Source organism: Telopea speciosissima, chromosome 6 (genome assembly GCF_018873765.1).
Source record: "Telopea speciosissima isolate NSW1024214 ecotype Mountain lineage chromosome 6, Tspe_v1, whole genome shotgun sequence".
In the NCBI taxonomy this organism is placed as follows: domain Eukaryota; kingdom Viridiplantae; phylum Streptophyta; class Magnoliopsida; order Proteales; family Proteaceae; genus Telopea; species Telopea speciosissima.
Genome location: NC_057921.1, coordinates 39,605,564 through 39,621,867, shown reverse-complemented (window position 1 = coordinate 39,621,867; position 16,304 = coordinate 39,605,564). Strand labels below are relative to the sequence as shown.

General features: G+C 42.5%; 1 protein-coding gene across 1 annotated transcript in view; it reads right to left on the bottom strand.

Annotated features, from left to right (window-relative positions):
- Window positions 1-16,304, bottom strand: part of LOC122663979 (protein SWEETIE) — a 157,589-nt gene that overhangs the window by 117,481 nt on the left and 23,804 nt on the right. Inside the window, exons 11-12 of the mRNA XM_043859648.1 lie at window positions 11,624-11,692; window positions 10,458-10,583 (exon numbers count right to left, since the gene is read on the bottom strand). Of these exons, the coding sequence (XP_043715583.1) occupies window positions 10,458-10,583; window positions 11,624-11,692 (195 nt within the window). The remainder of the gene's footprint in view (window positions 1-10,457; window positions 10,584-11,623; window positions 11,693-16,304) is intronic.

Genomic DNA, 16,304 nt, shown 5'->3' with positions numbered 1-16,304 from the left:
TCGGCTGTCTAAAACCAGCAACAGGTGTAGAGATTCTTCCCTACACCAGCAGTATTGTAGGTATAGGGTAGGTGTAGGGTTGTCCCCTACACCAGCATAGATCGTGGGATTAGGTAGGGTTTGTTTAGTCTTTTATTTGATTAATTACTAGTCTTGTTTGAAGTTGTAATCCTAATTGGATTCCTAGTTTAACTTTGAATCATAATTAGGAGTCCTAGTTCTATTTTGAGTCCTAGTTTCTATTTTGTTGGGAATCCTAGTTAGAGTCCTAATTTCTATTTTTTGGAATCCTTAGTTAGGATTCCTAGTTAGAGTTTAACTTCTATTTTCCTAGTTTCTATTTTGAGTCCTAGTTTAAGTCTCTTTTTCTATTCAGCCATTAGGCCATAAATATGTAAATGCTCTTGAGAGCCCCCACGATTGAATGAATAAAAATTTGTTTTGTCTAATTGAAATCTTAGTGAGAGGATGAGAGGTTGAGAGAGCCATCCCCCTATCCCCCTTTTCCAATTCCATCTCTTCTCCACTCTTCTTCTCTTTCTTCTTCAAAATACTGTTCACGGGTACTGTTCAGTCTACTTTAGTGGACTGCTTCTTATTAATTCTCTGCTGGTTTAAGAATATCAACAACAGATCTGATAGCAAGTTTATGCCATAAATGAGGGTTACTTGATCACGGTTTGAAGGATTCTCAGATCACAGTTCTGTTGGGAATTTGGGTTTTCTCCATTGAAGCTCGATCTGCCTTTTCTTCAAAGTACTGTTGCTGCAACTTCTGAATTCTATTTCAAGATATTAAATCTGGGTTTGGAGCACAGCGTGCAAGCATTATCTTCTCTTCTCATCATAGTACAAAAACTCGTTTCGTCTCGGTTGAGATTTCAAGAATTTCGAGTATCTCGGTCGAGTCGAAACGAAATGCACATCAAATTGGAAAAATGCAATATTTTGAAAATTTCGGTCATCTCGTTTCGGAAATCTTGGTCATTTTGGCATTTTACACCCACAGAAAAAATACCATATTTTGACGAAATTTCGATTCGGTATCTCGAAATTTTCGGTCAGACCGAAACACCGAAACGAAACGAGATTTTAAACCTTCCTTCTCATTCCAGATCTGATATTCAATTGGTTACTGGTTTGTCTGAAACTCTAAAATTCTATTTTCATTCTTCTACTTTCTAATTCTGTGATTTCACCATAACTTCACATCAGACCATCAAAACCAACCAAACTTAGACCGAATCTCCCTCACACGTTATGGGAAACTTGATCTAGGTTATAGCCCCAACAGTCAACCCTAAACCTTAGATTTCATCATTATTCTCTTTCCAGAAACCCAGAAACCTAACCCTAAATTGCTGCAATTCAATTCCAGCACTCTTTCCCCCATTAAAATTTAACATAACCTTCACTAATAGACTCCCCTACATCAACTTAGCCTAACCCTACCATCAAACCCTAGGCTTCACTAAACCCTAACCTTTTTTTTCCCCAAATATTACCTGGGACCCAGGCCAGCCCCTAGAATTTTATTAAAATCAATCAATGAATAAAGAATACAAGGGGGGTATGTACCACCTTACCCCAACACAAAGGAGCAGTTGCTGTCAACTCAACTCTAGACCTGACCCATACAAACTTATAAAACTTATTTCCTTAGAACTGGCAAACCAGCCCTGTCCTCTCTAAGAATATGCTGCAGATCACCTGGCAGCCGGCTGCCAACGTGGTAACTGATGGAGGAACCCGTATCACAGGCCAGGTTGGCCATCCAATCAGCCGCCCTGTTACTCTCTCTATAAGCAAAGGTGACCAGCGCCCGAGTAGCACAAACTAAGGTCATGACCTCCTGGAAACAATACCAACCCCTCCAAAGATTACACTTCTTATGACTAATCATTCTAACAGTGTAAGCAGAGTCAGAATTTACCACAACATCAGAAAAACCCAAATCATGGTACAACATCAAGTCATCTCTCAAAGCTCTCATCTCGGCCAAAGAGTTAGTGCAATCGCCATAGAAGTGAGAAAAGCCAGCCAACACAACACCTTCCTTATCCCTGACTACCCCTCCACCCCCCTCCAACACCAGGATTGCCTCTAAAGGCACCATCCACATTAAGCTTCACCGAGATAAAAGGTAAGCACCAATAAACAGGAAGAGGACTTTTCAGCCGGGCAGGAAGTGTTGAAAGACCCAAAACATGCAGAATTAAACCATCTTGAGGGGAAGATGAACGCCCGATCTTGGACGGGTACGTAACGCTTCTCACCCAGCGCTTAACGCATTCAATAATAGCACAAGAAGCGCTCCTGCTTTCCCCATGTCTTCTGTTGTTCCTTTCCTTCCATAACTCCCAAACAATAAAGGAAGGTACAAGCCCTGTAACAAAGGCACATAGACTGCCACAGCTTGCCGACCCATGCCAAAGAGAAATACGACCTCTGACGTCCTGTGAAGGCAGCAAATCAATATCAAAGACACACGCTAAGAACCTCCAAACCTTCGCCGCAGTACTCCAGTGATCAGGCATTGGTCAGTGGTTTCCCTCTTAGGCCTCCCGCAACAGTTGCATTTCGAAGCTAGAGGAATGCCTACAGACATTAAAGACTCATTTGTGGGGATTTTCCCATTAAGGAGCTGCCAAGTAAAAAATCCTATCTTCGTAGGCAAAGATTGGTTCCAGATCCAGCTAGCGTAGGTAACCTCAGGCGACCTGCCCCGCACTTCATTGCAAGCCGATTTTGCTGTGAAAACACCATTGCTAGTGATAGTCCAAACCAACACATCATCCTTATCTGAGAAAGTAAAATTTCCTTGAAGGATGCTTTGCCTCACCCCAGTCGAGTCAATCCGGCTCAACAAGTCATTCTTTCAAGTGCCATCCTCATTTACTGCATCCTTAGCATGCAAATCGGTATCAACCTGTAGGGCGTTGTCCACATAATCTAGCAAAGGACCAACTCCCACCCAGTTGTCGAGCCAGAAAAGGACATTTGCAACACCAATTAACCACCATGACTTATCCAACATGAAATCTTTAAAACCCAAAGCACTTCTCCAAGATTTCGATTCAAGCCCACCCGACCCTGCCAAAGCTATACGTTTACCTTTAGAGACTTTGGCCCTGAAAAAAGCACTCCAAAGCGAGTGATCAGCAAGCATTCTCCATAAACCTTTGAGCCTTAGAGACAGGCCAAAATCCTCCATCAGTCTAAACCCCAACCCCCCCTTCTTTATACGGCCTACAAACCTTCTGCCAACTGACCCAGTGCCTTCACTTTCCCCACTCCGAGCTCCCCCAGAGAAAATCTGCAAAGATGCCATAGATCCTCCTAAAGACAGCTTTAGGTGGCTCCAAAGTTGCAAGAACATGGATTGGAAAAGAGGCAAGGACGAGTTTTAGCAATCACACGCCCACCAGCAGATAAGAGCTTTCCTTTCCAGCCAACAACCTTGTTTCTTATCCTTCCAATCAGATCATCAAAGAAACACACTTTAAACCTACCTGCATAGAGAGGGGCACCCAAATAAGTTCTAGGCAGCTCCTTTCTCGTAAACCCTATGACGGTCCCCACCATTCGAGCCCTAGCCACTGAAGAATTTTTCCCCAACATGAAACAACTCTTCTACCTATTCACCATGTGTCCCGAAAAACCTTCATACTTGCTTATAAAGCCCAAGATTTGTTTCAGCGAGCACTTCAAGCCTCTGGTAAATATAATGGTGTCATCAGCAAACAAACAATGGGAGATTCCAGGACACCCTCTTGGAAGCAAGTAATAAGAGGCCCGCCCCTCTGCAAATAGATTTTTAAGTCCCCTGCTAAGCACCTCTTCCGCCAAAATGAAAAGGGCAGGCGATAAGGGATCACCTTGTCTCAAACCCCTGGTAGGCTTGAAGTAACCCGATGCAGAGCCTCCCAGAACAATAGAAAACCAACAATTCTCCAGAGTCTTTCTGATTAAACCAATCCAAGCATCAGCAACGCCAAACCTTGAGAGCACCAAATAGAGGAACTTCCACTCCCGGCGATCATAAGCCTTTGCCATATCCAACTTGAGAATCACATTGCCCCCCCCCCCCCCGAGCCAACCTATTTAAATCCTGGCCAACCTCTTAGACAATAGAGATATTATCATGGATACACCTACCCTTGACGAAAGCTCCCTGCTCTTCCGCTATCAAGGAAGGGAGAAAAACAGCCAACCTAGAGACAAAAAATTTGGCAATAATTTTGTAGGAAAAGTTACAGAGGCTATTAGGCCGAAAATCAGACATTACCTCAGGATAGTTCTTTTTTGGAATAAGCACCAAATTGGCAAAGGTGAAACTTCTTGGAAGACTGCCTCCCTCAAGAAAATTCTTAACCGCTGCCCAGACATCACCACCAACAACCTCCCAACAAGCAGCAAAGAAATGCCCAGAGAAACCATCAAGATCCAGAGTACTATCACTCGAAAAGGAAAAAGCTGCCCCTCTCACTTCCTCCAAAGATGGTGGAACCAACAAGGCGATATTGTCCTCCTCCGACACCACCTTGGGAATGCAGGACAACAGGTCTTCATCAATCAAAACACCCCTGAGTGGCAAAAATGTCCAAGAAGTGACTCACCACCTCTGCTTGCACTCCCTCACGGTCAGAAACCCAGGTGCCACCCACCACTTTAATTTCCAGAATTCCACCTATCCTTCTTCTGACACTAACCATAGATTGGAAAATTTTAGTGTTTCTGTCCCCCTCCTTTAACCATGTTACCCTGGACTTTTGCCTCCAGAAAATTTCCTCCTGTAGCAAAACCCCCTCCAATCTCTTTTTGGCATCATCTATGGCCCCCAAGGAAGAACTAGCAAGAAGGTCATAAGCCACCTCCGCGCTGCTAACCTCGTCCTTTACATCCTTAACATTCTGATGGATATTGCCAAAAACCTACCTGTTCCACGTATGCAGAGCACCATGCAAACGTTTAAGCTTCGAGAACAACACAGAGAGAGGTGACCCGACAACAAGCAATTCCCACTAGTTCTTTATGAACTCCTGAAAACCTGGATGCATTAACCATATTTGCTGGAACTTAAACGAAGAAAAGGACCGAGCACTTGGATCTGAAACACAGAGCCATAAAGGAGCATGATCAGAACAGGTTCTGCTGAGATGGGTCACTTCACACCTGGGGAATAAAGTTAACCAGGCTGGATTCACCCGAAACCAATCCAATCTAGCCAGAACCCTCGCTGCACCACTTTGGTTATTAGACTAGGTGTAAAAATTTCCAACATAGCCGTGTCCAAGAGACCAGCACGACTCACAAAATTACCAAAGTTGTCCAGAGACAAGGTACAAGCCGGCCTACCACCAATTTTTCCAAGGGAGCCAAAATCGCATTAAAGTCACCACCCAACAACCAGGGAAGATCGGTAGACCGAGAGAAACGATCAAGAGCCTCCCACATCTCCTTCCACTCAATTGCCGTACAAAGGCCATGGACAAGGGTAACATGGAAGCCATTGACTGCCTAGCATTCGAACATAACAAATTGGCAATTCTCCTCCACCACATTAACAACCATCGAACTCTTCCAAAAATCCCAAAGCCTCTCTGCAATATACACCAAATCCATCCCAATCCTTCTCATCACAATTAACGCCTTAGAGAGCTGCGCTTTTGGCTCCGCAATAGCTACAATATCAATTCTATGTAATTTAACCATCGCTTTCAACCACCTGGAAGCAAGCTTGTTCCCCACACCCCATGCATTCCAAAATAAACAATTCACTTGGGCACAGGTAGGGAAGAATCCACTGGCCCCATAGACCTCGTAATGTGCCTTTGTAACCCCCCCTTCACCTGCCGACTACGCTTTAATTTTTTCCTCTTATATACCTGGGCAACATTGACAAAAGTGGATCGAGGAGATTTTCTTTTCACCCTTGGAGGCTCCACCCTTCTACCTCTTTCTCCCACCCTCTCAAAGATTCTGCGTAGCCTATCCCCGAGAGTGGCATTAAATGCTTTGAAATTTGCCAACAACTCATCACAGCTCATGGGGACATCAATCCTCCTAAGCACTTGCGATTCATCTCTAACACATAGATCCCCTGACAAGTCCCCAAGAAATGGTGTTGAGGAACCCTCCGCAGAGTGGGAACACGCCACTACCAAAGCACCATCAACATCACCTTCGACATCCGTCTCAGTAATCGCCTCCAGGCGCACCTGCGATGGCGTTACCACAGTCGACAACTCCAAACCACCTTTACTCACCATGCCAGCTTCACGTGACACGTGCAAACCTGAGGAACCACCACACCACCAACACCGCCAATCAGCGTACCCTCCTTCACCGCCTTGCATGCCACCGTACCAGCAAACTCAACACACACAACAGGAAACGGACCGCCGACAGAACCAGCAGCATCCCCTAGAGCACCAACGGCCAAACCCCCGACATCGTCACCGCAAAACACCAAAGCAGCATTACCCAAAGGCTTGCTAAGTCCAGGAGCCCTCTGAGCAACAGGTCTCCAACAACCTCCTCTCCCAATCACACCGCGATCTGCAGAAGCAACTCCCTGTCCAGCGACATCACGAACCATCGCTGCACCTCCTCGCAAAGACCCCTCACCTCTTGGGATAAAGACGCCAAACGAGTCCCTACCTACAGCACCCACCTCTGCAATCTCAGTCGATGCAAAAGCAGCCACCTCTGCAACCCCTTGCTCACCTACCTTCGCCGAAACAGAACTGCCCTTTCCCTTCAAAAATTTCTAGTAGTTGACCTTAGAATGCCCAAGTTTCGAGCAGCTATCACAATAAAAAGGCAGCCTTTCATAAGTAAGCTTCTAATGGAAACCTTCTACACCACACTCAACCCAAATCTTCTAAGGCAGCTCAGCCTGCAAGTCAACTTCGATGCACACACGAGCCACTACAGTGCGAGTATAGTTCACGATTGCACCATCAATTTTCAGAACCCTACCAATCGCCCCAGCAATAGACACCAAGAAATTCCCCAGATAAAAGTTAACCGGTAACCCTGGGAAGGAGACCCAAATAGGCACAAAGGGTAACTCCCACCCTGGGACGAAATCTGAAGTCCACTTCATGAAGCGCAATAGGAAACCCTGAACATGACACTGCTCTTTCACCCAAACCTTAACAAAATCAGCCTGCAAAGCAAACCGTAGAAGGACGTGTCTAGGGTCCAAGGAAGAAACAACAACATCCCCTTGTAGGAAAAAAGACTTGAGCAAAAACTCCTTGATCGAGAATAACGATGGCCTGTCATAGCTGCACTTGGCAATCAATGCAGAAGAAAAAGGACGCTCGGACCTTTCCACCTCCTCCTTGGAGAAAAAACACAGCAGGCTCTCCAAAATAAGTCGATGGCCTTTTAACCTCCACCTCCACAGGCGGCAAAACCAGAGAACAAGTAACAGCAGAAGCAAAGGAAAATGGAAGAGCACTAGGCACAGCCTTCCCAAGGCTTAGATCAGGAGGGCGATCCTCCCGAGAAGGAGGAGGCATCGCCAAAACCTAGTCCCACGAAAGAAACCTTAACCTGCGCACCCTAAAAAGTCGTCAAGCGTGCATAAAAGTTAAAAATTTCCCCTCTACTAAACAGTAACCCTAATTTGACCAAAATCCCAATTTTGGCCTACCCGATTTACCAATTCATAGCAAATCCTGGTTACTGGCTCCTAGTTGGATTATCTACCAATCTAGGACTACATCAGACCAGTAACTCATTTCCCCCATCCCGAAATGTAAGGCTCTCATGTTATCCCATCTTTTCTTTGCTGATGACCTCATGATTTTCTCAAAAGTAGATTATGTCTCTATTGTGTCCATTGCACTTGTTTGAGGGATTGTTGGGTCTTTGGATCAATCTCCTTAAATCTCATCTATTCTTAGGAGGGGTCTCTGATGTAGATAAGGCTACTTTCCTTGAGATGACAGGCTTATCCCTAGGTTGTCTTCCGGTCAAGTATTTGGGGCTGCCTTTGATCCCAACTAGGTTGACTGCTCATCATTACACTCCTAGGTTAAATCTAATAAAGGCTTCATCTTTGGAAGGGCAAGCTCCTCTCCAATGCGGCACGTTTAGAATTGATCAGATCAGTTCTTCAATCCTCCTACATATATTGGTCAAGAGTTTTTAGGTTGACTCAAGCTACTATCAAGGCAACGGAGTCTCTATTTTGTGCTTTCTTTGGAAAGGAGATGAATCATCCAGATTCCTTCACCCGACTAGTTGGGCTGCTGGATGAGGGTGGAGAGTATTTAGGTTGATTGGGTTTACTCTGGTCTGCTTCAAAAGGATTCTCTCTGGATAGTTTCTCCTTCCTCTGATGCTTCTTGGGTTTGGCGCAAGATTTTGAAGCTCAGGTCTATTGCTCTTGGGGCCACCTCCTCCAAGATCGATGATGGTGTGTCTACCTCTCTCTGGCTTGATAATTGACATCTTATGGGTGTTCTTTTTTTTTGTTGTGGGTACAAGAGTTGTCTATTCTTCAAGTATGTGTAAGCAGTCATCAGTTGTTTCCATTATCATTCAAGGTGATTGGGCTCCTCCAGTTCTCTCCTCGCCTGCATTATCTATCATCTGGTATCCCTTATCTCCCCTCCTCCCAAGCCTTGTGGTATGGGTGATATGGTTGTTGGGTTCCATCTAATGGTCTCTTCGGCTTCTCTGCTTGAGATTTCGTTATAGCTTGTATGGTTTAAAGGTCGCATTGCCCGCCACAGTTTCACTGTCTGGAGGGCCCTATCCAACTGCCTCCCAAAGCAATCCTTTCTCCTTCATCGCCAGATTCTCGTCTCCCCTTCTTGCTGTTTATGTTGGAATATTGTAGAAGATGTTGACCATCTTTTCTTCGCCTGTCTCTTCTCCTCTGCAGTTTGGAAAAGAGTCTTAGGCAAAGGCCGGCCAAGTAATAGAAGAATTCTCTCTCTTGAGAGAGAATGGATTTTAGTAGATATGACTTGTGCTGGGAATTCTATATGTGATGTCATTGGCAAGCTTGCCTTTTTTGCTGCTATCAACCATATTTGGATGGAGCGCAATCTCCACAGATAGTCCTCCAACTCCCGATCCTTCGATAAGATTTGGAAGTCCATCTCATTTGATGTTAGCTCTAAGATCTCCCTGTTATCCACCCATAATGTTATCGACTCCCCAGGAACAGGCTTATTGTTGTCTCTTGGGGTTCATCCTTATCATTACTGCAGCCCTCTGTCCCTCCCCCTTGATGGTTGGGTGGTGCTTTGTTTGTTTTTGGTTCTCTTGTAACTTTTTCTTTTCCCCTCTTTCAGGCCCCTTGTATCTTATCCTCTTTGGTAATGAATTCTTTATGCACCCAAAAAAAAGGTGTACAACAGTTTCATACTTCCAGTTCCCTGTTCAGAGAAAGTAATAAAGCCCATGTTTTAAGATGGATAGACAACCTGACTGAAGAACCTTGGTGCTATATTCCTCTCATTAGCCCCATATGGAATTATGGATATGATACATGATTTTGCATTTACATTTCAGTTTCAATGGAAGCCAAGAAGTGCAAATGAGGTAAGATATTGAATCGGCCAAGTAAGGTGTAGTCTGTTCAAGACTGTTATGGGAATCATACAGCATTAAAATGATTGTACAATTGTACAGTTGTTACTGTTTATTATGAGGGCCTAATGTTGCTGTACTACTTGCTGTACCACTATTACTTGGTATCAACAAATTGTTACTTACCACTGGGGAGGGGGGGACATTTCATTTCCATGCACTGTTCATTTCCACATTCCCTCCATAATATCATTCTAAAAATATTTCATACAATCGCCTCGGTAAAATGGCAACTTTGAAGAAATCCATCCATAGTTGTCAAAGTGACTAGGCATGCAGTATATCTAACATAACAATGATAATTTATATAATTATGCTTCTATGCAGCATAGAAGCCATATCAATGCAAAATGATATAATTATACTAGTAATGACCTAATATGAGAAAACCAACATAAAACAAACAAAGCATAGGATATAATGCAAGCATATTAATCAAAAAACAAAGCAATAAACATAAATCAACGTAAACTCGTGAAGTGTCAAAAAACTAATATAATATAAGACGTGCTGTCAAAAGGCCATAGGCAACATCTAGGCGTCCAAGATGGTCGCCTTTCTTGCATCAAACAAGGCATGTTGTCGCCTTGAACACAAGAAGGCGCTTGGACACCAAGGCAGCACCTAGGCTATGCCTTGACAACTATGAATCCATTCATGAGCAGAGTAATTTCTTCCCCGACTTGCAAAAGAAACTGACATTATGATTCAGAGACAAAAGAATACCACATGCATAAATCTTATCAGCATCTTGAACATAAAGAGGTTTACGTATAAGAGTTAATTTTAACTTGAAATTTTGCTATCAAAAAGATTTTACATGCATCAGTCTTGCCTACCTTTTCAAATGCAACACTTTCCCTCAAAGCATTTAATGTGGTCACCGCATAAGAAACCAAACCGCCAACACAAGTGGGATCAACCTCTGCCAATGCACGCAGTGTCAAAGCGGCCTCTATGCGCACCTAGTTACACATTTTCTGTTAACATACTGCTACTAGAAAATATCTCACCAAATTTAAAAAAAATAGGGGGGGGGGGGGAGGGAGTAAAGCTAAAATCAAGTTAGTCTAGACACAAATAGAATTGACTTATAATACTCTCTCTCTCTAATTTTTTGTTTTGGGTAAAGAGCTACAATAAGCTATTAATCAAGCATATTCTGAGGGCATCACATCAAATTGCAGGTACTTCCTGATTTCACAACAAAAGATTAGGGAAAGGCTTTCCCTCCATGGAACAACAATCCATAAAAATCAAAACAAGGGTTTACAACCAGATATGGAAAACTTAAACAGAACATGCAAACAACCAACACTAATGGCTATTTACCCAAAAAACAAAATCAACACTAATGGCTAATTATAGCAAAACATTTAGCACTAAGCAGGTCATTCACCGGTTAAAGCACAATAACCGCATCTCTGATTTTGTGTGTTTACACTGAACTCTCACAGCCATAAGATTAAGTAATGGTTCACAAAACATGACATCATCTTGTTTCAAATTAAGAATCACAAGCTTGAAAAAGTAGAAAAGTAAATCAGTGACTTGCATTAGAACGCTACTAATTTTTTTGTTCAGTTTTTTTAATAGGAGAATAATGGATAAGAAATATACTTTTTCTATGCTAGCAAGGTTTGAAATTTCAATCGAAATTGGTGGAATTTGGCCAGAAATTGGCTTCACCAGGGTTGAAAATGGTGACATTTGGTGAAACATGTGATCATCAAGGAGAACTTAAAATAAAACAAACTGGAAGAGCATAACAGCGTAGAAGGAGATCACCTATGCACAGAAAGTATACAGTAACCAGAGTAAAAAACTATGTCCATTACTCTAGTCTACTTGGACTTGGATCTAATAATGCAAAAACCAAGCATCGACCAGTTCCAGAGTTCCAACCACATTTTCTATGTTAGTACTAAAAATATGAATATTTAAATTACAGAAGAACTTTGTTTTGGATGAATAAAAAATCAATTAGTTAAAATCAAAAGCTTACAAGTAGTACAGAATGAGAGAGAGCAGCTACAACAGTGTCATCAAGAACTTCCTTAAATTCAAGTGGAACCTGCAAAAGGTGAACAAAATGTTACAGAAAAATAAGGACTCATTAAGGCTCTCTGTGCTTTGATTGCTATCTCTCTATTTCTGGACAATTTTTGTTTCTGGTCCCAGAAATGGCCGCATGGTATGTTTTTCAAAGCTATATTCTAGGAAATTGGGAAATAGTTTGAGAGTTATTTCTATTTCTAACAGAAAAACTGATTCTACTTATTTCTCCACTACTTTAATGAGAAAGTGCTCATAATGACCAAAAATGAGGGCAAAGTTGCTATTCTCTCTATAACCAATCTTCCCTCAAACATAGAGCTTCATTTCTTAATAAATCTCCATAGAAGTGGGAGGATGACACTGCAGAGAAACCGCAGTCCCATCAAATCCACCAAAATGATAAAATGGCAATATTTCTCCTTAAACTATCAAAGACTGGATTTTGTATCACCAGAAATTATCCTTGACTTGGTCCCTGGCCCTGATGGAGTGGTGAATCATCCTTGAGCTATTATAATACTAAGTAATCCCTTCGATGCTGATATAGATAAGAACCTTCAGCACATCATTAGCAGGCAACACACTTCGTTCTATTAGCCTTGAGTTTTCACTTGTTTTATAACTTATTTTGTTGTCGTTTGCAGTAAACATGTTTCCTTTACAAACTAATCAGAGACTTTTCCCTCCTGTCCAATTATGCTTCTCTTTCTCTTTTACTTCTTGATAAGCTCATAAGCATCAGGATTTATTTAAAAGGAGAATATAAAGATACATCTTAGCAACAACAACAACAACTCAGCCTTATCCCAACTTAAAGGGGTCGGCTACATGGATCCAAACACAACAAAGGAAAACTGAGTTTTTAAAAAAAAAAGGATGGGCAAAGAGAAGAGAAAAGGAAAATGGAAAATGTCAAATGAAAGATGAAAGATAGTAAGAGGGAAGAAGCCGAACCCAGCACGACAGGAGAATCTCAGCTAAATGGGGTCTGCTACATGGATCCTTGGCCTCCTATAGGCCTTATCCGAAGTCATACTTGGTACAAGACGTAGGCTATGCATGTCCTTCCTCACCACTTCACCTATGGTCACATTTTAGGCCTACCCCTAACTCTTTTAGCTCCTTCAATCGGGATCATATCACTCCTCCTTACTGGGGTGTCCCTAGGCCTCCATTTAACATGACTAAACCACCTAAGACGACTCTCTCGGAGCTTGTCATTGATCGGAGCAACTCCCAAGTCAGCCCTGATACGATCATTCCTTACTTTATCCTTGTTTTTCCACACATCCATCTTAACATCCTCATCTCTGCCACACAAAGTTTCTCAATATGACACTTCTTAACTGCCCAAAATTCTGCCCCATACATCATAGTCAGGCAAACAATGGCCCTATAGAACTTTCCCTTAAAGCTTTAAAGGAATACTTCGATCACATAGCACTCCGGACGCACCTCTCCACTTCTACCATCCCACTTTAATTCTCTGTGAGACATCATCTTCTATGTCACCTTCCTTATTTATGATTAACCCCAAATATCTAAAATAGTCACTTTGTGATCTCTCTTTCCTCAATTCGCACCATGTCAGTATCCATAATAGTGTGACTAAAATTACACATCGAATACTCCGTCTTCGTTCTACTAATCTTAAAACCTCTTGTTTCCAGGGTTGATCTCCATCGCTCTAACTTAGCGTTAATCCCTGCTTTTGTCTCATCCACCAAAACGATAACATCGGCAAAGAGCATACACCACGGGACTTCATCTTGAATGCTCTAGGTCAGGTCGTCCATGCTAAGCACAGAAAGATAAGGGCTTAAGGCTGATCCCTGATGGAGCCCAATCGTAATTGGGAATTCCTTGCCCTAACCTCCCACGGATCTCACACTAGTCACAACGTCCGCATACATATCCTTTATTATATCCACATATTTACTCGATACCCCTCCTTACTAAAACCTAGCGGATTAAGTCTCTAGGGACTCGGTTATAGGATTTTTCCAGGTCAATAAGACCATATGGAGGTCCTTCTTGCTATCTCTATATCTTTTCATGAGCCTCCTCAATAAGTAGATAGCTTCAGTCATGGATCTAACTGGCATGAAGCTAAATTGGTTCACCGAGATATGGCTCTCTCTTCTCAAACGAGCTTCAATAACCTTCTCCCAAAGTTTCATAGTGTGGCTCATATGCTTAATGCTTCTATAGTTACTACATCTTTGGATATCACCTTTGTTTTTGTAGATCGGGACTACAATGCTTCTCCGCCACTCATCTGGCATCTTCCTTGTATTCAAAATCCTGTTAAACAGATTGGTTAACCAATAAACGCCACATCCTCCAAGGGTTTTCCACACTTCTATTGGAATCTCGTATGGGCCTGGGGTCTTGCCTGATTTCATCTTTCTTAAGGCTTCTTTAATTTCAGTCACACTAGTCTTTCTTACGTATCTATGACGTGTGGCGTCGTCATGCTGAAAAATGCAATAGTCTGGGTCATTTCTACTCGACCTATCTCCATTTAGTAGGTCAAAAATATACTCATCCCATCTCTTCACAATGTCCTCATCTCTCGCCAACACTCTTCCATCAGCACTCTTGATGCACCTCACCTGATAAAAATCTTTACTCTTCCTCTCTCTCATCTTAGCTCTTATAAATAGCTTTTTCTCCTTTAGTATTTAGGTTTGTATAGAGATCCTCATATTTCTTCGCCCTAGCCAACACCACAATCTTCCTAGCTTCGTTTCTTGCATCATTATATCTTTTTTTATCTTCTGTTTCTTTAGCCCTTTGCCAAGTCTTAAAACACTTTTTCTTGGTCTTAATGGCTGCTTGGACCTCATCATTCCACCACCAAGTCTCCCTAGGGGTTTGACGACTATCCTTTGCTTCCTCTAGCACATCTTTGGCCATCCTCTTAATATAGGTCATCATCTCATTCCACATTGCATTGGTGTCTCCCTCAAAGTTCCACTTTCCTTGTTTGACCATAATATTAGTAAAAGTCCTTAGAAACTCCCCCTTTAATTTCCACCATCTTATCTTAGGGTACATAGGTCCCTTCCTCCTACTATTTTGTGCACTCAGGTACATATCCAGGACCACCAGTCTATGTTGGGTGGTTAAGCTCTCCCCAGGGATAACCTTACAGTCCTTACACACCGTTCTATCTGTCCTTCTTGTAAAAGGCCAAAGCCAGAACTGTGCTCCCATAACCATAAAACATTGCTTCTTACAGAGGAATATTGTCCCCAAAACAAAGACTAAGCTACCTTGCTTGGCAAACTCATCGGCATAGTTTTCAAGGTGCTTAGGCGACCCAAGGTGTTGGAGGGCCGCCTAAGCGCTTAGGCGACAAGGTACCCGCCCTAGTATTATTTTTATGTATCCATTTATCTAGTATAGCAAAATTATAATTATGCTTACAGAATTACAACAACAATACAAATTGAATCTCTACACTAATTTGCCATTATATCTAGCAACATCATTACAGCATTACATCAACAATATTATGTTAGAAACAACATTATTTAGAAGGAAAAAAACATAAGTAAAAAAAATCGACTGCCTAGGGACCTAGGCGTCCCCATGGTTCAAAATTTCACGATATATCGCCGATATATTGGCATTTTTTGGAAATCTCGACACTACCTAGACGAGATGGGCTTCCAAAATGAAAAATGTTCAAATTGCGGTGTATTTCGTGAAATTTTGTCGGTATATTACTCAAACAATGTGTATTTAACTATTTAAACATCAAGGTCCGACCGTATACTGTCAATCAAGGGTGCAAACCCAAAACCCCACTTTGAGTTCATTTTTTTGCAATATGAAGTTTTATATGTGTTTATTTAGCTTAAATAAGGGTGTACATGAAGTATCAGGCCTTAATATGGCCAAAAACCAACCGAGATGGAGTGCCGAAATATGGCAGAAAAAATACCATATTTCGCCGAAATTTCGACCAGTCCGAAATGGCAAGACGAGACGAAATTTCGAACTATGGGCGTCCCAAGGCGCCCGCCTTGTTAAGTTAGAATAAGGTGGGCGATCACCCAGCCAGGCAATGCTTTGATACTATACTCATCGGCAACTTCATTGGCACTTCTCTTGGCTTCCAGTAAAAAGGGAAAATCTAGTACTACTTTTCTCGAAGGAGTGAGAAAAACAAGGCGGAAGCTGTCGTTACCTGGGTAGTTTGAATGGACAGAAAGAAGCTCCTTGAACTCATAGCAGGCCTAGCTTCATAACAGGTTCATAGCAGGCATAGCTTTTCTTCACTCGAACGGCTGGAGGGACTCTACCATCATTATGAACGGATAAACCTTTCCTTTCCCTTCTATAGAGAGGTAGTTGCCCCTTTCTCCCCGGCTAGTTCACTCACTCCCAGTGCCTACCATTTCTATACACTTTTGAAAATAGAGAGGGAGAGCTGGGAGCTCAATATTGGGAGAGCGCCCTTCTTCTTTTCCTGTTCAGGGGCAGAGATGTCAATAGCTCGACCATTAGGCAGAGTGGATTTACTTTTCCGGAGGGAGAGGTCTATGTCAATTTAGTAGACCAACGGAAGAGGGGTCAATCAAAGTGAAGGGTGACCAGGCCACAAACTTTATATCCAC